Genomic DNA, 22,832 nt, shown 5'->3' on the forward strand with positions numbered 1-22,832 from the left:
TGAAGTGAACAGGTATTTTTATTTGTTTAAGCATACAGCTGATTTTAGTAGACTTTTATTGAATTTTCTCACCCTCCAACAGAAACAATAGTGCTAGGATTTTTTTTATTTTATTAGCACAGAATCACATAGAGACTGAAGATAGAAAGAGGGGAACACACACATGTACTCAGAACATGGAAATCTCACCACACAAATGGGAATGATTTGTTCCTTCCTGTTATCTTGCCAATTCTTTCTTTTCTCACCTTGAGGTAACTGAACACTGATACAGCTTGCAAGCCACCAAACCAGATCTTACAAGCCAGCAGCACTTTCATAAAACTGCACTTCCAGAAACTGCAGTTCCATTACCAAAAAAGGAGCCAAGGCTAGATTTAGAACTACAACTGCCATTAGAGACCTGAACAAGAGTACTTGAATTCCCAAGTCTCCTAGTGACACGAGTAACTTTTGGAGTAGATCCTTTACCTATTGAGCATCATACATCATCTTTAAAACAAAGCAAAAAAAAAAAAATAGTTACATACTATGTGCCCAAACCCTAATGTAAATGCATGTCTATTCATTTTTATGTAGTTCAAAGAAAATTCATTCTATAAACATAGAAGGAATCCTGGATATAACTGACCATAGAAATACATCAGCTGCAGATATCACTTACAGATACAGATCTTCTTACAGAAGTGTTTTATAGTGGCACTTGTATAGTCAGTTGATCCAGTGGCTTCTGAACACCCATGCATACATAGGGATAGGTAAAGAGGGAAGATCTGTATGGGACGGTAGCTGAGCTTACTGCTCAACAAGACTGATGTACAATACGACATCTGCAGTAATATTACCAACAAGTTAGATGAAAACAGTTCAGATAAACTTCCCATAGTATGACAGTCAGCATTCACAAGATCACAGAATATGCTATTCAGATTGCATGGTGGCAAATGAGCTGTTTACCACAATATGGAATCACTGTACTCTGAATTACCAGTATTAGTAGGCTGTAGCACTCAGATTTAATTGCTATGCAAAGGTAACAGCTTCAGACATTTTCCTAGGAATTGTCTTGATTATCAGTCAGAGGGTAAAGAGAGATCTTCTATCACAAGTTAGTAATTTGGCCATGTCTTCATACAGAAATAGCTGAAAGTGGTTGATGTAATCCAACAGATGGCAGACATTTCAGTTTAGTTAACCATGCAATTGCTTTGTGACTAGAATTAATCACGCAGATTTAAGACATCCACGTTTTTGCAAAACAGAGCAGGTAGGCCATTTCTGGTTTTACTACTTCCCTCCCAATGAAAAGCGTGCACAAAGAAGTGTTGTCTGAAAGCTAAGTATCAAGATTTCTTAAAATGAAGCTTCAGCTCAGTCCTCCAAGCAAACATGGAATCATCAGAACAGAGCTCTATCTTGCATCCACTTAACAAATACAGAATTTACTGTAATACTCTGAGGAAACTGGGGAGAGCAAAAAGAATTTTATGGAATGATTTGTGAGACCAGCCTCTCAAAACAAAAAAGCATGAGTTTCACAAGCCTAAGTATTAACATCACCAATTTTCTTACATGACAAAAGATTAAACTCAAGGAAAAAAAAAAAAAAGGATATTCTACAGAATAATTAACAAAGTTGAGCAAGTGACTATTCAGTGTTTCACATTAAACTCAACTCAATCACTTGTAATCTTTGACCAGGCGGTCTTTCCTTCAGTCACAGCCAGACTGTTAAAATCGGACTTCGAACTGCAAAAACACCATACTTGGAATAAAGCCCATCTCAAATTAACATTTCTAACGCCACTGGCCTCAAAGCATTTTTACAGTAGTTTCAGATGTCCAACACAAGTTACAAGCTGCTGTTCCAAAGTTAGCGTCGCTCTTCTCCTGTGAAACATACTCCAGGCTTTCAGACTGGTCTTCTCCTGTTCCACAAAAACTTAACTTTGGATTGAAGAGCTGACAAAAGTCTGTCCCATGTCTTTAATTTTCCTCTAGACTGCATTCCTAGGTGTGCCATTGTGAGTCACTGCTTTCATATTTGAGGTGCTTGCTTGATGGTTGCAGGTTCTGTGGGAGGCAACACCTACTTCAAAGACCTCATGAATAGCTTTGCGGAAGCAATGAAAATTGTAGTCTATCAGACCTGTCAGGAAGGAGGGGAAGGGGACAGGGAAAAGTGTGCTCAGCTTGGCACATTTATATCATCAGAGTTGACAGTTAACAACATTTTTCATTTAATAAACAGCTAGTTAACAACATTTTTCATTTAATAAACAGCTATTTCACTACTTATTTTAGTATGAACCAGGGTTCAAAAGATTTAACAGTCAAGTTTTACTTATGCCAATATTTATTTAGATTCTCTCATTGTTTAGAAATAAGGTACTCACTTGAAAGGCAAGGTGTGTATATACGCACATATATTAAACAGCAGATGGGGGGACAACACAAGACTCTACCCTTAAAGAGAACTGTCTTACACACATGAATCAGTTCAGTATGATATGGCAGCATGATTGTCACTTTGAACACAATCATGTACTTTTTTTCGTTGCAACGCTGACATATGTCCTAACTGTTGAGATCAAATACAGCAAAGTTATTAAGAGAACACACCCACTTCTCCTCTTTTGAACAGTCTGTGAATGCCAAGGCAAGCACTGCCCCCATTTAAGTCATATACTTTGAAATGAGAGGCTATGCTCTCATTTCTACCCAGTAATATAAGCAAGACCAGCCATCCCTTTTATCTACTCTAGGTCGAAGCAACTACATAGTTGGTTAAATCTGAAATGCATTCGACACTGTTGCAAGTACCTACCATATGCTGCACTAGCTTTCTCTGTTGATTTCTTCAGTCATACGTTAAAAAGGTTACTTTAGTGTAATAGAGAATATACCTAGTCACAATATGAAAGCTGTCCAGCAGAACAAAATAAGCATTACTCCATTTGATTCAGTCTACTATGGCAGATGCTAGTGATACAGTCCAGGTTAGCTACACAAGTCATCTAATAGCAGGAGAAGAGTGATTAGAGCAATGACTCACAAGAATAAAAATAAGACCTCTTTATACCTATCTCCCTAAGAAGGTATAACCCCCCCCCCCCAAAAGAAATTATAAATCACCTTAGTTTTGTATGACTGAATTTGTTTAAAGTCATATTAAATTTTTACAGTTGATAACATTTATTGGATAAAAGCCATTCAATCAGGGAAGTCCTTACCTTTGCGCTCAAAACTCTCTTCTCTAAGAATGCAGACTAATGCCAGAAACTTTGTTACCTCCTTTAAGTACAGGACAGTTGTGTTGTTGAGCTTGATAATTGCCATTGACTCTTTATCATAAGCACTTCCAGTGCCATCTTCCTTTAACCTAAGAAAGAAAGAGTTAAAGCACCCCCAAGCTATCATATAGTAAGGCATGCCTAATTAACTTTGAGACAAATATTTAATACCTGATAAATGCAGTAGAGAAACAGCAGGAAGAATATTACTCATACAGAAGGGTGAGCAAGTGAAAAACCTGCAGTACAGGTCTCATTATTATCATATAAGTCTGATCATTATCCTCTCTTAAGTCTCTCAGTATTAAATGAAAGCTAGACCTAGACAGAGAAAAAAACCTTTGCTAGAATAAAATATCTTATCTCAACATAATTAAGAGCAAGCTCTCAGCGCACATTCTTTTGATAGCAAACTAAAAGCTGTGACTATTTAGGCAATATTGTTCCCAGCTTACAGCTGAGCATTCTTAATGGACATAGTACATTAGTTATGAAATAGTTTACCTTCAAACCAAAAAGTCACTGCAGCACACCTGTCTCATTGTATTTGCATGACCACAGTACAATATCAAATGATTGGTTTGAAGATTCTAATACAAGAGTTCTATGCAATTTTAATAAAGTGACATCACAGTGAAGTTAGTTTCTGTAAACTAATCCAAAGGCTTTCTTAGTCCACATTCTTTTACTTTATGAAGATACTGATAATTGAGGTCACAGTCGAGATTCCAGTCCAAGTACTATCTCTGCCCTGTCCGGTCTCTTGTAACTTTGATTAATAGAACTAGTCTGACATGGGAAGTGCTAGCCTTGCAAAGGAAAAAGGTAGAAACAAAATTACAATAAATAGCTTATGTTGCAATTTTTATGTTACAAAATTACAATAAATAGCTAATACAATGCTTGTTACTAAGTTTTTAGTGAGCTCTTGAAATATAAGCGTGCTCTTTACAAAGAATAAGCTTCCCTGTATCTAATACCTAACAGCATGACAGAGAAGTGAATAGAAAGGTTAAACACAAGGTGCTAGTTCCACATACTTCCACAGGTTACCCTCCTAACTACTTCAGTTGGGTATCGTTGGAGCACAAAGGAAGAGCAGTAGCAGGGAGAGAACGAACCCCTCGAAAGGATTCAAAGTTGCCATTCTAGAGAGAAAGGGTTAGCCAATACATTTCTACTTTTAGAATGTTTACACTTCAGGCCATACAGTGACTACCTGCAGCTAAAAGGACAGTAAGATCACAAACTTTACAGCCAGCGGGGGGGGGGCGGCTCTGCTTTTCCATTAAGCTAAAGCAGCCTGTTTTTACAAGTAAAGATTAGGATACTGCTTCATATCTGCAAATTATTAATGTTGGTTAAATAACTTTTGAAGCAATAGGTGCATTGCAGAGCTATTCCTAAGCACCCACTCCTCTAAAAAACAGGACAAAACAAAAAGCTACTCAACCCTGGGTTGACCATCCAGGAGACAGGCCATTAAACACTGCAAAATTTGTTAGCAGCACTGTATTTTTCAGGCTACAACCACAGTTCTAAATTAGCACTTCTCCAGAGCCACTTCAAAAACCATTTTGAAGTACAATTCAGCCATAAAATGCAAGCAACAAGCACTACATGCATTCCCCAGAGAAAGTTAACAAAAGCTGAGCTGACCTGGCAAAAGGTACTCCGTCCAGATAGCGGGATGTAACAGAGCAATGCCACTGCAAGTTATACTAATGAGCTATGGTATGTTATCATTACCAATTGTCGTAGGTATTAACACACATCTACCATGCCAAATGTGACACAGCAGTATTCACATTTTACATTAAATACTTGGCTTTTAGAAATGTCAAATGGTTTTCCAAGGACATGAGTGGAGGGAGAAGAAGGAAACAAACTGATGACGAATGCTTGATCCAGCTACCTAATCAGTTAGCTTTTTTCTAATTACTTGCAGAAAGAATGTGCTTTACAGACCAATTAATAGCATCTTGCTGGATGATGAAGCCAATACCACTTGCATAGTTTGCAACCTATTCTACGATTTTTAAGGACTTTTTTCCTAAGAGTATTCATCACTTACCCATATATACAGGAAACATCTATCACTACATCAATCATGTCACAGCACAACTCATATGACTGCATGTCCACAGGGGAACTGTCTGTTGCGATGTAGATTTTGCTGACTACATCGAAGAGAAAAGCTTTTTCAATGCCTGAATTCTTCAGAAAGAGAAAGAATTTGGATGAATTTTTAAGATAACTGTATTTTATCTTCAGTAGAAGTCATACACTTTCACATTCTTAAAGCAGGTAATGGTTTAAACATAATCAATTTAGAGGCTTAAAACAGCATCAAAGTGTATAGTTTATACAGTGCCCTGGTTGCTGCAGAACATACCAACATCACATTCTAGTTGACAAAATAGAACTTGGGATTGGTTAGAATTCTTTTTAGTTTATAAGCTACCAGATGATAATTAACATTGCTTTTTACTATATTTCCAGAACCCAAATTCAGCAATTTTCACCTTTTGTGATTCTGTTAGCACCAGAAGAGATGCACGTTCACATTTACCTGCTGGAGCAAACTCAGAGATGAGTTACTTTGTAGTAGTAAAATATAAGTGTCAACACATACTTGTAGTATCTTGGCAGTTTAGTTTCTATACGAGGCAGCTGCTGTGTAGCTTGACATGCAGAGCAAATAAAGTCAGCTTCTAAACTTATGACTCCAGGAAGAGTATATTATGGCAGTCGTGAATAAGGAAGAGCACCAAAACAATTCTATTACCCCATTTGTAACTGAGCACTTTGACATAGTGCATGTGCTCATGATTTCAGAAGCCTTCTGCTGTTAAGTGAGTTATCACACACAAGGTATCGCTATGGATTTCTGGCAAAGCTTAGTTTCTGTTTATGTACCAGGAAGATTTATTTTCACTTCTGCCTAGCCAGTTGGTATACCCAAGGTAGTGTCTTGAAGACATCCAACTGATCCTTTTGGCATCAGAGTCGCACTTGATTTTCTAATGCTCTTGCTGCTCAGTACCATAAACATTCCCATTATCTACTGGGCTGGGTTATTAGTCCTCGACCAACACGGGAAACAAGCATTACAGTAGCATAGGGTGATGCTTCTGACCCACACATCTCAATCCCAACTATGTTTTTCTGTGCTGTCCCTGTGCCTGCAACAGCTTCATAAACATAGCTTAGATGAAAGACAGGCTACTTCAGCCTTGTCCCTGGCTTCGTATTTTATTTGGTTTAAAGCATAACGCAGCAAAATCGTATGTCGCAATTAACCTCCACAAACACTATAAGAACAAGGGCAAATGGCTCACAGGCCACATCAAATCAACGCTTCAGCTTAAGGCCAAATTTAGGTTATGAAAAAAATCTCTTGCCACCACAGCTACGTTACATAATTAAGTGCCTTAACAGACTAATTAGTATACTGTGCTGGCAGAAACCTGCTGTATCAACAGTTGTAACTAGTCAAATTATGCTTTGTCAGTATTTTGAGAAACCTGGAAAAAGCATGCATCAGTACAATTTAGCTCTGATAGAGACCTTCAAATGCAGACAGTGGCTCCAGACAAATACACCAATATCAGAGTGCCACCTGAATCTCCCGAACACAGATATAGCCAGTGTTTCTTAGCAGGACTTGCCCTACTGTTCCAAAGGTTTCACTTAGAATTGTTAGATTAGTCAGCTCAACACTTACTGATATAAAGATATTTAGTAGATTTTCCAGTGTTGGCAGTTGCGGAATTAGCTTCTGTACCACTTTACTGAAGGCTTCAAATATTGAATGGTCATAGATACTGGTCAAATAAAAGCTGAGATGAGCGGGGAGGGAAAAGGAAAAAAAAGAATAAAAGACTCAAAAATATAATCAGAGTTAAAACAGAAGTGTTAAAGCTGTGTTTTCTAACACTCAAAGCCTGATGTTTTAACCAGGATCCAAACATATCACAAATGTATTTTGCTCTTGCTACATCAAGAACCTCTTTGCTGAATAATTACATGAAACAGATTCTCCCCTCTCCATGAGATGGGAGAAGAGACAGAAAAATTTGAGCACATTTTCACAACAGACTTTGCATACAGAATACTTAATGCAAAAGACTTAAATGCTTAACTAGATCTCTTAAAATCCTGTTCCGGTCTCTCCACTTTGTCACACAGCACTGAAATACTGGCAATACTTTAACGCTCTATGAGATTCAAGACAACAGTAAAAACAGAGAGATGCATTGTTTTAAACTTATCGGTGCAAGATTTCTTAAGCAATGAGCCAAATATCAAGAAAGAGACTAAGCTTTTAAAAATAATCATACTGAAAAGTCAGTGCTAGCCAGTACCGGAAGAGAGAGACAGCTTTCCTTTCCCCTGCCACTCTAGGTCATATGTACAAATTTGGCCTGTTAGGCTGCATGAAAGCAAGACAAGAAGGACCCTGAATTATCATTGAGTTTATGAATAAATCTGTTGATTACAATATGATATGCTAGCTTGCCTTATTTTAGTCAGCTAAACAGCTGAGACTTGGCCAAACTCTTATATAAGAGTTTGCTCAGTCTAAAGAAACTAACAAGACCTTGTTCCAATCCACTGTTAAAACTAAGATCTGTTAGTCTCTATACGTATCAGCAACAGTAAGATCACATATGCCAGAATGTTTCACTCACCTAAGGTGAAGTTTTTCAAGCCCAGCATCTGTAAGGTCATCATTGGCCCTCTGATGAATATCCCTCTGAGTTTCTATTTTATGGTCATCTGATAAACCATCAACTTTATGAATAAAAACTTCAAAGTTCATTTCTGGATTGACCTTGTAGGCTTTAGAAACTGTGGTATGGAGTTTTGTTAAAGCTTCCATGTAGTCATCCTGTAAATCAGTTTTGGCAGGAAATAATAAAATGGCTTTAGCTCCAGTAACTATTCCATTTTGCACAGGGATAAAATAATTCAGTACTAGAACTTCATTTTACTTTTGTACCTAAACAGAAGCATGGGAGAAAAGAATACTTTGGAGATTCAGAAACTGAACTAGCAAGTTTTAGGTTCAGTTCTGTAAATTAAGTTTCATTAGCTACGTAAGGCTCAGACGTACAAAACTAGGCCCTATGGCTTCATAGTACAAGATGAATTTCCACAGGGTATTAAAGAAGCTTTCCTTACAGGCAGGTTATACTTCAGCTCCAGCAAAATGTGGCAGTGGTCATCAAGACAGTCCCAATAACCAGGTACCCTCTAACAGAGTTCCCTCCTAAGTTCATTAGGAGTTGCCAGATATCTAACGATACCAGTTCTATGAGACTGGGGTCAGAAGTGTGCTGTTATTAAAAGAATTCTGTAGTAGTCAATGGAAGATGGAGGGGATTACTGTAATCAGACTACCTAGCACAGCAGGTTATCACTACTCAGTGGAAGAGGACAAGTTCAGAGTATTTGCCCTTTTCCACTCTCTCCATTGGGAGCATGTTTTCCACCTAGTCAAGAACTAAATCACATGCCAAAAGTTAGGTTGCCAAAGCACTTTCATACACAAGAGATGCTTTAAGAACTTATCTCAAAATATAAATTATTAGTTTCCTGATCATTCCTCACACATACACAAAGCCACAAGAAAACTTTGCTGTTCTTAGTGATTTGTATTTACCTGGGCATCGATAACATATATTAGAGCACCTGTTCCTCTGAAGATCATCTCATAATCAAATGTTGGATCAAAAAAATCCATCTGTCCAGGAAAATCCCATATTTGGAAATTCACAAATGAACTGTTGGAAATATCATCTTTGTAGATCTTGTTGGTACTTTCCAAGAACAGAGTCTCATTGGGAGACATTTTGTGGAATACTACCTGTTAAAAGAACACTAATTATAGTCTTGACTTTGTCTTACTAGAAGAGACTTACAAAAGCTCTGTGACTTCAATCTTACAAGGTTTGTCCACTCTAAAGTGTACAGCTTTATCCTACAGCTACTTATTCTTTTTGTGTTGGTGAAGAGACAGCTTCTTGCATCAGCTAAGGAAATAACATACTGTTGACCAGAACTAGGCAACTGAATTCAGTAAAACATTGTTACAAGTCTAAACAATGCTACCACCTAAAGACAAAGACAACCCACTGTTTTTTTCCTTGTAAATCTAACATAGTATTTGCAAATTTTGCTATAATAGCCAATTACCATCAGGTATAAATCTGCTATGTTAAGCAACTGCAAGCTTTAAGAACAGCTCCTTTCCAGCCTTAGAAGTTGCTTTTTAGGATTGCTTTTAGTCTGGTATTGAGTATTATGGCACAACGTAATCAGACTGCTCCTGAACTACAATGAAAGTGTACAAAAATAACAGATTTCAGTTTTGGATATGTGAATAACTAAGTAGTTGGCCATCTGTTGCCAAATGAATTATCCCTGTTGACACTCTCCCTTCAAGTGTCCTAAATGGAAGATTGACGTTTCTATGCTAGTCAATAAATAGTTAAACTGCAGCGACACTAAATGTACTAATTGTTAGTACTCAAAAACCTCAGCTGGGATTTTAGCCCTTTCCTGAACAAATGCAAGCATGTATCCCCATAGCAGAACAGCCTGTAATTAAAGCAATCTTCTTAAACAGCAAACATGATATTAAAGAAACTGAACTGTATATTACAAAAGTCACCCTAACTAGTGAGGTGGTTTAATGTTAAGACAGCAAAAAGCAAGATGCTATTTATGAAGTACTGTTGGTTCTTTTTTCTATATATATGTTTCACACAATTCTAGAAGTCAGCCATTAAAGAGACCAAATGCAGCAATCTCTGTCAAACAAACACTATACTACAAGACAAACAAAAAAAACCCAGGACAGTTAATGGATTGTTTAGCGAGGTACAAAGTAATACATCAAACTAGATTTTTAAGAACAAGGGGAAGGAAATTCACCTGCTCAAGGCAAACATGTGAGGAACCCAAGATCTGAACAAGGTTTAACACAGCAAGACAGTTGTATGGAAAAATGAGAACAGTTCTCAGATGGGTACCAGCTGTATGACAAGGGCTAGAAATTCCTCAGGCTTTGAAGAGCAGTTTTAAAGGATTCTGGAAACCAATATTCTTTCTTTGGAAATCACAGGGAGCAGGACAGAAATAGTGAATCAAGTTTAAAGCAGATGGAACTGAGAAGCAATGCCATCATCCCCCTTTCCCCTCCCTCCCAAAGCAGAGTGTTTCTTCAGATGACTATTCCCCAGCTGGTTTTACATTAAATAGGGGAACCAGGGCACAGTTTTGATCTACTTCCATTTTAGTCACCTAATAGCTAACCCTAGTCTTACTAGCTTATGCAACTTTGATAAAGCAAAGAAAGGCTGTGGAAGAATCTGATCGGAAGCATGCAGCTAATACTAAAACCTAGCAGTTCACGCTAGGCATATGCAGGCAGAGCAGACGAGCCTAGAAAAACTCCCCAGAATCTGTAGAGCTTCTTAGCTACAACTTAACCATTCCAAGCGCTCATTTTACATCTTTGTCATTCAGCGGTCTCATCAATTCCCTGACAAGTCTTCCTGCTTTTACAGCACTTAAGAAATTGAAAGAGTGTATTGCAAAGGGTGTTCAAGCTGACAGTGAAATTTTCTTTTCTTTTTTTTTAAGCCTTGTGAATTTCCTGTTCATGTTTGACCTGCTGTGATCAGCAAGTTTTCAGGGCTTTTGATTTGTTTCTTGAGTGTCAAACTTTTCTCCTTTTTTCCTGCTTTTTTTTCTTTTTTAAAATCAATACTTGTCTCAATTTTTATGTAGTTACCCTCCCTGGGACCCACCAGGTGAACTTGTCTGGCATGCTCACTCCCCCCCAACAGCATTCAACTTTGAATGCACTCCCCAAGGAAGCACCTGTTTTTATATATCAGAGCTCAGTCATAATCAGAAGGTCACCCTAGCTGAAACGTTGTCTGGATCCATGCAAAGGAAAATTTTCGAGACCTCCAGAGAAACAGTAATCCCATACTTCAAGTGAGAGGTACGATTTCCACAACATCCACACTGCAAGTGCACATGACCAAACAACCTTGCCATTGCAAGGGACCTTGTCAGGTGCATTATAACAACACCTATAAATCACAAGAAGTAAGAATAGATAACACAGGAATTGCAAGTTGATGAGAACTAAGAAAAGTAACAAATCCAGGATAATTTTCCTTTTTTGACACTTTGCAGACACTTTGTCTGCAAACATAAATAACTGACTTAGAGTTGATAAAACTATATCCTTTGCCTCAGAAGGGAGGCAATAACAGAGCCAGAACTTTTCCAGGAATTTTCACAGCACAAGAAACCTGTAGGAAAGAACCCTCCACTGGGAGTTGTCTCAAACAGCCACAAAGTATGCCTCAATGAGATCCCACACAACTGAAGTGGGCAGTTTGCCTATCATAACCAGCCAGTCTCTCCACTGCAACACAGGATCACTCTGCACCTTTACAGGTGCCACTAGGCACCTTTACCTATAAGTCCAAATGCAGAATGGGTTTGCAAACTCCTTTTTTTTCCCCAGACATTGTAAAACCCTTTTTCTTGAGATAATAAAAAGACTACTTCTATTGCCCTGATGTCCATTAAAGAATTTGCTCAGGCTGATGAGAGAAAGTCCCTGAAAAGAGAGAAAAGGCACAGTATTACAGCAAGATTCTTTAGAGATTCTACTAACTGGAAGTGAAATCTGCTTCACAGGTTACAACAAAAAGCAACATCCAAAGGACTCCCTAACAGCAGTAAGGTGTACAATGTTTTGTCGTTTTCATGCTTTCTAGAATCCTTGTTTCAGTTTAGGGGATTTCTCAGGCTGCCATAATCAACCAGATGGTCTCAGAAATTTCAGCTTCATCCTTCCCGGGGGCAGGGGGGCACTGCAGGAGGGCAGGAATGGAAGCAGCTGGAGACAGTGGAAGGAAAACATGCCGCTATTACAGAAATTCACTAGTTACAAGGAGCACTACATTACATCTTGCTGTAAGATTTCCTGGAGCATTAGAGACTGCTACAGAACAGATGTTAGATAATTGCCCTGTTCTGACTATCTCCCTGCTCCCCCAATTTGTGAAGTCTTTTTAACACCTTTAAAGAAAAACAGGTACAAGTGAAAGGTATACAGCAGCTCCAACTAAGCTGCTGCTTTAGGTTTTTCCACACATACCTTCCTTCCCCAAAAACAAACAAGGAAAAGAATATACTGGTGATAATTCTAATGAAGGTAGATCAGCAACTTTGGTGACTGAGTTAAGACAAATTCAAAATCAGGTACTCCATCTTAACCGTCTCCAGGTTCCTGTTATGTAACTTTAAGTAACATTAAGTCCGGTTACATAAACTGCAAGTCTGCCCCCTCTCCGCAAAAAAACATTTTATGAACTGAAGCAACAGTCACATTCCCAAGATCATCTCCTAACTTCACTCTGATTATGAATATGCAGTCTGGAAAATCCACTTGACCAAAGCAAAGCAAGAAGTCCTTCCCCAGGGCCATCAGTGTCTGTTGTAAAAGGCCTCCTGATAATACTGCACTCAGTAGAAGGCTGGAATGATATAGCAATTAACCGCTTTCACGCAAGTTTCAAGATTCCCCCAAAGCAAATACTCTTCCTGATACAGTGATTATTGCTCATTCCTGTAGTCTCTGACAAGATGAACAACAACTAGTCCCCAGACAGAAGGGTCAGGTCCAGTATTGGCTATTTTCGGACTAGACAGATCTAAAAGCTGGGAGGCTGTTAAGGAAGAGAAACTTCTTCATGTTCCAGAAAAGAGTCTCTCACAGTATTCCCATGGTAGTTCACTCAGGCACCAGCACAAACTCCTGGTAAGAGAAATGCAGCTTCTAACTCCTAAGCTGGATCTACAGCCTTACAGCAGCTAAATCCCACACCTTATTGTATACTCAATGGCACACTGTTCCCTTCCTATACACCTACTTTAACTGGTGCTCAGCTAACCGATGCTACCAGCCTCAGTCATTAGAAAAAGAAAACAAAGACTGTGTCTGTAAGATTACTTGTAAAATCTAAGAATCTAGCTGAAATTTGGAGATACTGCTTTCCCCTAGCTTTACCTTTTTAGGGTTCACATTTCAAAAAAAGTGGACAATGTAATAAGATCTCTAATGAGAGTTAGTAAACAACTGTCATACTCACGTGATTAGAGGCTTACAGGAACGGTTTCAATGCAATCACTACATTTTTACATACAGTGGGGGCATTAGGCCTAAATACTGCACAGATAACTAGAGAGACCAAAAAGCAATGACAGCCCTGTCTGTCATATTTCAGATTAGCACAATGGAAGAGTCTTCTCACAGACACAGTACATTTTGCAATCTTTATCCAAAGAAAAGGATATGTCTACAGCAAAAGATAGAGGTCATCAGATTAGAAGCCACTGGTATAGCAGTCTGTGGATTACTAAGTAGTCTGCACAGGATGGCTAAAAGCAGACTCCTACCTGCTATACTACAATATCCGCAAAAAGCTTCTCTGGGTAACACCTTTAAGGAAAGCTCTGAAGGATTCCGCACTTCCATTAGAAGCAGGTTCGAGGCCCGTAAGTCAAGAGCTCGTGAGCCACTGCATTTCACTGACAATTCCCTCCCGCAAGCATCACAGAACCTCATAATAGGGACCGTACATAAAAAAGGTGGACAGAGAAAGAAGGAGCATTCTTAGCACTACACTTTTCCTGAGCTATACTGCACCTGAGCACGTTCAGTTTTGTCTTATTAAGAAAAGCTTCGTTTGGGCTAGAGCACCCAAATAAACTGGAGCCTGCCTTTCTGCTGACACAAAGCAGGACTCTCTGAAAGAATTAAAAGGCAAACCCGTAGCATAAAACACAATCTTTTCCTCCACAGCTCAACCCTTCTTTTCACCGGAAGTGCACCGAGTTTTCATGGGCGTAAAACGATACCTGATGATAAATTTCACACCAGCATCTTTGCTTTTTATTTTTAAGGTGTTAAGATGGAGAACTACAAAGGCTACGACCTACGCTGCACAGCCTCATCGCCACGGCAGCCGACCCGAGGCAGGTGCCCTCCGCTCTAGCCCCGCCGCACACCACCGCGCGGAAAAGGAGAAGTTGCCGACAGAGCAACGCAAAACCGAGAGCGCTCGCCGCCGGGGCGGCGGCGGCGGCGGCGGCAGGGGCCGGCCGCCCCTCACCTTCTGGATGGAAGACTTCCCGCTGCGCCGCAGCCCCATGAGCAGGATCCGGGGCTTGGAGTCCGCCCCGCCCGCGCCGCCGCCGGGCCCGCCCGCGCCGCCGCCGGGCCCGCCGGGCCCCGGCCCTCCCTCCAGCTCCGCCTCCTCCTCCTCCTCCCCATAGCCGAAGTCTTTGGGAAACGAGTCCGCGGCCCCGAAGCTACCCCCAACCAGAGCCGGCTCCTCCGCCGCGCCCGCCGCGCCGAACTGCAGCGCCATGTCCGCCCGCGCCTGCCGCCCCCCAACCGCCAGCCGCCAGCGCCGCCCCGCTCGCCCAACCCAACCCGACTCCACGCAGCCCTCTGCGGATTGGCCAGCAGCGAGCTCCGCGGCGCTGATTGGCTCAGGGAGGCAGCGAGGTAGGGTGTCGCTGGGCAGACGACCCGGATCACCTGACGGCGCTGCCGCACGTGAGCGCGCGGGGCGGGGCGGGGCGGCGGGGACCTGGCGCCCGGCGGGGGGGGCGGCACCGCGCGGCGCTTGTGGCGCCCACATCGGCGCGCAAAAGCAGCGTGAAGGTGGGCGGAGGTGTTTTCTGCAGCGAGGAACGAGCCGGTTTTAAACGCACGCGATGTGCGCAGATAAAGCTAGGTTCTGCACGTTCGTTAAATACTCCTTAGTATTCTACCAGCATCATTCGCATAGACAGGCACATCTGATACAAGTTCTAACAAATATTTGCTATTGAATACAATCCACATGTAAGGCTCCCAAGCCTCAAATTGGGGTTGTAACAAAGCCAGTTCCACAGGGGAAGGGGGGAAGTAGTTGAGACAGCAGGGTCAGAAGTGGTTGGGTTTCACATGGAACAGAATATAGCAATGAAAGGGATAAGCAGGGTTTACTGCTCTCTGGGTTCATGTCTGAACCAGGGCTTCCTTCCAGACCCAGAACTACATCAGTTAAGCACCTTACCTAGCTGCCTCTGCTCAGAGCAGGTTTTACTTAATGCACCTTCTCAATTTGTCTTGCCAGAGTTTGCCACTGCTTCCCTCACTCATTCAGCTGTACAACACTTTTTCTACAGTATTATCCTCTCCACATGTCAGAAGCTGCAACTTGGTGATGAGGACATGTCCTCACTTAGAAGGGAGCCTTAGCTCTTGTACTGTCTTTCCTTAATTGAACACAGTATTCTTCCTTTTGTTTTCTTCTGGTCTCTTTGGGCCAAGAAGAGGCAGAGGAGTAATTATACTCACTAGCCCTTGATTTCAGTTTGCACACTGATGTTAACAAAAATTCTGCTGCATCCTGCCACACCTGTAGACTAGCAGCAATACTCATCCTAGAAAAAAGATGAACTAGTAGCAAGTAGATCCAATACATTTAAAAAAAAAAAAAAACCAACAAAAAAACCACAACTATAGTTTGGGGGGGTTTTTTGCTCATTTATTTTTCCTGCCATCGGTTGCCTTTAAAGTACCCAGTTTTAGGAAAGGAGAAAAGTGTTGTTCTCTGAGAGGTCTTTCTCTTGTGAAGGATAATTTTACATTTGAGAAGAGTTACAAAGTTGATTCAGAGAAGTAGGGGCCACAGAACCTGGAGGGAAATGAGAAATCACAAGTCACACACACCTCTTGGATTTTCTGCCGTACCTAAAAAAAAAATGGCATTGTGGATTTTCTTTTCCACATTATATGAATCATATGGCAAACTCTCCATATCTTACTATGGTATGCACCACTCGCTCCAATTGCACGGGACAGCTAGCCGTTAGAAGTCAGAATTCTGTATTCTGTCAAGAACAATCCAAGTGGTATCTTGAGCTACTCTCCAAGGTCTGGTTTCTGAAACAGGATTGTAGACATGAACTACATAGAAATAGGTACACATTATGCAAATAAAAAGTACAAGTTCAGTTGGTATTGTATTTCTGGCAATGTGGTATATCCATCACTTCACACAACCATATCCATTCTGTTACAGAACGCTTGAGCAGACAGTTACCCTACCAGCTTTAGGTTTGTCATAATCACCACCATTTCTTAATGAAAGAAAAGAGGTTGGCAAGTATGCCTGAACCCACCAGTTGCTGCTTTAGCTACACAAAAATAGCGGTACACTCACGATACTGACTTTTTTTTTTTATTTTAAGAAAGTGAGATAACTAAGTATGCATGCAGAGTTCACACACACAAAAGAAGTCCGGACTGCAGTTCTCAGGAAGCCCTTTATTCAGTCAAGGCATTAAATGAGAAACTATTGGCTATTCACCACGCTTTTCTTCTTGAGGTGGTTCATACTGAGCCAGCTGTGGATTTAAAAAGAGGAACTTAGTTAGTGGCAGCTTTCTCAATAAGCTTTCCATATTAAGATAAGTGGAAAAAAACATTTTCTCCCAGTAACGCTGCACTTATTTTGTGCATTCTAATTCACCACTGGTATTTATGCAAGTCCATTTTCAAGTTAGGCGACAAAATAATCCTTCACTCAAAACACTGACTTGCTGCACTATCTAATCCTGCAGCTATAAAAAGGAGGCTTTGCAAATACACTTTTAAACATCAGTCTTGCACTTAGTTTTTAAACAGTTTCTCGCTCTACATCTTAGGAAGTACTTTTAATCAAAAATGGCAGCTGATACTGATTAGTATCTTATATTCTTTGATTTTTACCAAAATATGATTGAACGAAGCAGTTGTCATAGCAACAGTATCCAAACCAACATCTCCTGAAATCATTCCAGTTTTCACTACGTTTTCTGGACAGTATGGCCCAGGCAAGTGTGCATTAAAGTACGACCTTTACTTGGAAAGTTATTGCCAAGAATACATTTGCAATTGAAATCAAGTAAACACCTTCATGAAAGACAAGCCCAAGCTTCAAAAAACAGCTCAAATGTTAGGACCGAGCCTCTGGAATTTGCCAGTCTAGTTTTCCCCACCTAAGATTCTTCACCTAGCAATTTGTGGGAGAAGGAAGTCAAAAAATATTAAATCAAAACAGATTAAAATACCAATGTGTTCCTTGCAGCAATACTTAATTAGATCAAGTCACTATGCTACTAGCAAGAGCTGCTAAATCAGCATTTTGTGAAACCACAAAAGATTACCAGTATACAAACTGAAGTCCGTTTCCTTTTCCATGAAGGACATAACTACTCTTCCCCCTCCCACACACACCTGAATTCCATGAGATTCTGACCAGTAAATGTAAGGAAGAAGAACAGATCACACAACAATCCAACTGAGGTGGAACACCTATTAGGAAATGACTCAAGTTACCAATAAATGCATGATTAAAGGGACGTATTTTGTGTGACGGGACTGCTGAAAAAAGGCTAAACACTGGTCTACTCTGTGTTCCTTCAGTGTGAACTTCTACTATGTTTCAGGAACACAGGTAGAAGATAATGGAAAGAAACACAAATACATTAATATTGGAAAACAAATGAAGCAAGAGTGAACATTCAAAGAGGGACAAAGGTCAAAACATAAGAAGTAAGAGGAGAATAGTGCTTGTGAAACAGTTTTGCGGTACCAGTATTTTTCAATTACAAGCCATAGGCTAGTTCTACCGTTTACAAAATAATGAGGTTGTGGGGTGGGGAATAACAGTTCAAAAAAAAGTTATTTGGTACCAGGAGCTAGCATCAGTGTGTGCTCTGATAGGCAAGTTCCAAAGTTCCTGAAACACTAACAACATGTATCTTGACGTGCTGTAAGGAGAAAGTTTCCCTTTTGAAAAAGCAGCAGCAAATACTGCAGGTATACCTCAAAACATATATCAAGTAACCCAAAGATTATGGAACAAGTTTTGACTTCTTTAAAAGATGTTTTCTTTCTGAAGACCCAAGTTATGGTACTTTCACACATCCACTATCAGTTGCATTTTTAAGTCAACTACATCGTGGTCTATTGCAACGCCCCCTAAACTTCAGGGTCTTGGACATTTTTCCTAGTCAGCACAAACAAGTGTGACCACGAGGACTCCCTGGAACTACAGAAATAGGAAAAGAACTACTGAGAAAGCAAGAGGGCACTCTAGAAGAGAAATAAAAAGGAGTAATGCCCCAGAACCCCTTCTCCCCAACCTAAGGCAGCTATGTAAAAGACCTTCCCCCACATACTTTCTATCACCTACATAAATATAGAACTTGTGATGGTCTTTTCCTATAAAAAACTATAGGGAAGTTCATTTATGAGAACAGCCATACTTCTCAAACAAACACACAAAAATCCATAGTGGAACATAAGCATCAGCTATTATCCTGTACTATACTATAACACTAGAAGCAAGGGTTTGCTTCTTTAATGTTGTCAGGTTTACAATTGGTACCCTGAGGTGGGAGGAAGTTGTCCGCATCTCAGAACTGTTTCAGACAGCCTGGAGACCCATAAAAGCATAGGTTTGCATTAGCTAGCACTTCAGATCCACTCTCTTTGCAGATACAGGCACACCCAAGTTGCTTTAGTTGAAGTGAAAGTTAGCTGTTTTGCATGGATAAGGTGCCTCCACCGGCAAATCAGGTGTAGGGGCACAGAAACGAATATATACTTTTCCTCCCTCAGCCTTTTGAAAGCTTTTATGGTTATATATTAGCTTTTTTTATTATTATTATTATTAAAAGAAAGCTCTTGTGGAAGCATGAGCTATATAATATCAAACAACTTAAAAACATCCAGATGGGATCAAATGAAGATACGGGATTAACTGACCCTTAAAAATATATATATATACATACATACACATGTATGTTAGCAATGCCATATTACAGAAAAAGTCTCTTTCCCATCAAAAAGTCTTCACTAGGTAGAAATCAGGAAAGAGTTAATATTCCTCAGGCACTAGGCTAACAATGCAACAACATTATCGGTTACTACACTGAAAGAAAGTTAGCTGTATTGTAAGTATCAAAGTATTCTTTTTGTTGTGAAATATGGAACTACTTAGGAACACTAAGTAGACTTTTACCTTGCTTTTGAGATTTTTATTCTCTTCCAACACAGCTTCATATTTTTCTTTCATCTCTGCCACTTCCAAGCGAAGTGCCTCTATTTCTGCATTTTCAGGAGCTGAAGCTCCTAGATGATGTTTCAGAAAGCTGATATTTAAATGTTAAGTATTTCTTCAGTTAGACAGCATAACTGGATTTTAGTTTTAACGTGCGATTAAGTTGGTGCTGGAATAAACATGCCAGAAATTGCATTAAACCATTTACATTACTACAGTATTTTTTATCCTGCAGGAGTAAGTTACAAAAATAAGAAAACTTTTAAAGTTTGTCAGCAAATTCCTAAAATAAAGGCATCACTAAATACAAGACAAATGCGAATGTTTTGCTACACCCACCTTATTTTTTTTAATGCAAAGGATGGTAGCATATCAGCTTATGTTTTGAAGAGTGTAAAAAAGAAAAAAGCAACAGGAGAAGAAATAGCCAAAAAAGCAGGCTGCTTAGAAACAGCAAGAAACAAAAGCTTTGCTTTTTTTAATATTTTTGGCCCTTTTGTGTTAAAAAAAAAAAAAAAAAAAAGAGAGAGAGAGAGCGAGCGAGAGCGAGCGCGAGAGCGAGCGCGAGCGCGCAAGAGCGCGCAAGAGAGCAGTGTCAGGAAATAGAAGAGACGTCAGAAACCACAGATACAGTATGTAATCAAATCTGATGTTGCGGGTCTCCTACAACATTCTGTAATAGCCCGAAACTTATTTTTGTAACTGCTGGCATACTGATGTGCATGGCTTTCTTACATCCTGCCAGAGTTCCTGTTAGCTCTCTGACCAGAGAGGTTCTTAGCCAAGAACAATTTTACATGTGCTTCTAAAACTGTTTGGTGATAAACAGCAGCGAGCAACAGAAAAACACTGGTTTGGAAATATCAGCAGCCTTAAGGTTGTTAGAAGCAGCTAGTTCAGCTTAAGAGGACTTTCCAATCATCTGCTGTACTTTGCTGATCAAAAGCCACTTGCAAGACTGCTATTATTAACTAAAAACATGTAAGAGTTACGTTCTAAGTTTAACTCGTCCATACAAGTCTCTCCAGTCCATCTAGGAGTCAAAAATAATTTTGCATTAAATCTCTATGAACAGTTCATAGAAGAGAAAAAGGATACTCCAGTGCACTATTCGGTTTCTCTGGCTCTTCATATAAGGCTACCAACACTGGAAATAAAAAACATTCAGCAATTGCAAGCAGTACACGAAACTTAAGTTTCAGAGCACGTACCAACAGTCAGAAAGCATACAAGTTTGAGTTCCACATTTATAAAAAACTTCCATTTCACTAGATTTTCACCCATCTCCTTTGACTGTACAGGCATACCTCACTTTATCGTGCTTCACTTCATTGCGCTTCGCAGATATTGTGGTCTTTACAAACTGAAGGTTTGTGGCAACCCTGTGTCAACCTCAAAAGGCTCAGGTGATGGTTAGCATTTTTTAGCGATAAATTATTTTTAATTATGTACTTTTTTTTTTAGACATAATGCTATTGCACACTTAATAGACTACAGTATAGAGTAAACATAACCTTTATATGCATTGGGAAACCAAAAAATTAACGTGACTCGCTTTATTGCAATATTCGTTTTATTGCGGTGGTTTGGAACCGAACCCGCAACATCTCTGATGTACAGTAACAGCTACTCAGAAGTTGCATCGATTCCCCTACCCACAGCATTAGGCTGTTCTAGCTCAGAACACAGAAACGAACAGCCTGGACAAATGTGGCATTTTCCACATGCAACTATAGCATTGCTCTCATCACCAAAATGGGAACTCCAACTATTTTGAGACTGTCACTTCAGAAACTATTATTTCTGCTTAGGCTAGATCTTTGAACTGCAAGACATCAGCAGCACTTCTGTAACTTTCAGTATAAAAGCAAACCTCCACTGAACACCTACAATTAGACAACTAAATGGCTACTGTCAGAGTACATGGGGTTCATCACTTCAGTAATAATCTTTATGGATCTGGGTTCTGTTGGACAGAGTGCAGGCAGGTCAGGCACAAGCATCAGTATCCTGACAGTTTAAATAAAACAAGCCATATACATACCAACTCCATATGTGGAATACTCAGTCCCGTGAATCATTAGAAAATTCCCAAATATATACTTGCCCCAAATGCACACACATAGCCATAGACACTGTTTGCTTTTATAAATATTTTCTGAGTAATATTTACAGGGGACTTAGGTGTCCTTCTCCCAGCTTCTGATGTCCAAACTGCACAGCTACATTGGTTTTAAACTAATCACCTAAGGTAGAAACAAAAATAGGATGCCACTGCTTGGAAGATGTGTTTTGCCATCACAGAGGATGCTTAGTACTGATACATCTACAAAGAAATCAAGTATTACATACGCTCTAGGCCAACAGTCTTAAGCACAAAACCCATTTGCTTGACACACTAGATTCGTCATTCTCTTTTTAAACAGCATACTTTTCAAGCAGAGATGTTAATGGGCTTTAACAGACTATTTGAAGACTCAACAGAAAAAAAAAAAGAGAGAGAGAGAACAGAAGAACTTAAAGGATATTGGGCCATAGAGAAAGTCAGAGGAGGCTTAAAGCATAGCATAAATATTTGCCCTTCTCAGATATGGATACTTAGTCATTTAAATTCACAAGATTTGGGAGAAGCTCCAAGTTCTGCTCACAAAAGGATCTTTTTAAATAGAACGCTTAGAATAGAGACCACTCTATGTTTTGCCTCAAGCATTCTGGCCATGCAAGACCCCCAAATAATTCTGTTTCCAAGAGCAAGCATAGAGAGAAGTGCTCTGGCCGCATGAGAGAAGTCTCCAACGCAACAGGGAGAGGAAAAGGGAACCGCCTTTACGTTACTCCAGTATTTTCACCCTTCCCGTAACAGCCTGTCCAAAGGCAATAAACGCACGAACTCCCAGCAACGCAGTCAGCTCGCCGGAGCTGGCTGGCCACGTCTCCCCGCACGCACGGCGCGCCGCCCCGGCGCCCAGCCCGGCCCAGCTTCGCTGCCGCACGGCGCTCCCGGGCGAGCGCTGCCGCTGGCGGCCGCGGAGGGAGCTGCGGCCGGGCCTCGCCCCCCCCCTGCGCGGAAGCGGCGCGGCGCGGCCCAGGCCCGGCACTTACCCTTGGTGAGCGTGTCCAGCACCCCCGACTTCTCCAGGTACCGGCGGAACTGCTCCCGCTTGGAGTCCGCGGCCTTGGGAAGGATGCGCACAGGTCAGAGCACCGGGCCGGGCCCCGCTCCCCTCCCGGCCCGGCCCGCCGCCGAGACGGCACGGCGAGCCGGGCTAGGCCGGACCTGGCCCGCTCCGCGGCCTCCTGGCGACGCGGCGGCCGCCGGGGCCCGCGCGCTCCCTCC

At 40.7% G+C, this 22,832-nt stretch overlaps 1 protein-coding gene and 1 long non-coding RNA gene across 17 annotated transcripts in view; one reads left to right on the top strand and one right to left on the bottom strand.

Moving 5' to 3' along the window:
* RRAGC (Ras related GTP binding C) overlaps positions 1 to 22,832 on the bottom strand; it is a 22,970-nt gene continuing 138 nt past the window's right edge. The window contains exons 2-11 of one of the 5 annotated variants that reach the window (XM_064525301.1): positions 22,598 to 22,670; positions 21,669 to 21,741; positions 20,594 to 20,642; positions 19,457 to 19,586; positions 8,962 to 9,165; positions 7,988 to 8,187; positions 7,021 to 7,135; positions 5,368 to 5,510; positions 3,234 to 3,382; positions 1 to 2,149 (exon numbers count right to left, since the gene is read on the bottom strand). In XM_064525301.1, coding sequence (XP_064381371.1) covers positions 1,998 to 2,149; positions 3,234 to 3,382; positions 5,368 to 5,510; positions 7,021 to 7,135; positions 7,988 to 8,187; positions 8,962 to 9,165; positions 19,457 to 19,510 — 1,017 coding nt within the window. In that variant the 5' untranslated portion in view covers positions 19,511 to 19,586; positions 20,594 to 20,642; positions 21,669 to 21,741; positions 22,598 to 22,670 and the 3' untranslated portion in view covers positions 1 to 1,997. Of the gene's footprint in view, positions 2,150 to 3,233; positions 3,383 to 3,464; positions 3,615 to 5,367; positions 5,511 to 7,020; positions 7,136 to 7,987; positions 8,188 to 8,961; positions 9,166 to 14,503; positions 14,850 to 19,456; positions 19,587 to 20,593; positions 20,643 to 21,668; positions 21,742 to 22,597; positions 22,671 to 22,832 lie in introns of those variants that run through there. The other 4 variants (XM_064525299.1, XM_064525300.1, XM_064525297.1 and 1 more) reach the window with 4 other exon arrangements.
* LOC112985211 (uncharacterized) overlaps positions 22,556 to 22,832 on the top strand; it is a 27,336-nt gene continuing 27,059 nt past the window's right edge. For all 12 annotated transcript variants that reach the window (XR_010392726.1, XR_010392717.1, XR_010392725.1 and 9 more), the window contains exon 1: positions 22,556 to 22,690. This is a non-coding gene — a long non-coding RNA (uncharacterized LOC112985211). The remainder of the gene's footprint in view (positions 22,691 to 22,832) is intronic.

This window comes from Dromaius novaehollandiae, chromosome 23, assembly GCF_036370855.1.
Source record: "Dromaius novaehollandiae isolate bDroNov1 chromosome 23, bDroNov1.hap1, whole genome shotgun sequence".
NCBI classification, from domain to species: Eukaryota; Metazoa; Chordata; class Aves; order Casuariiformes; family Dromaiidae; genus Dromaius; species Dromaius novaehollandiae.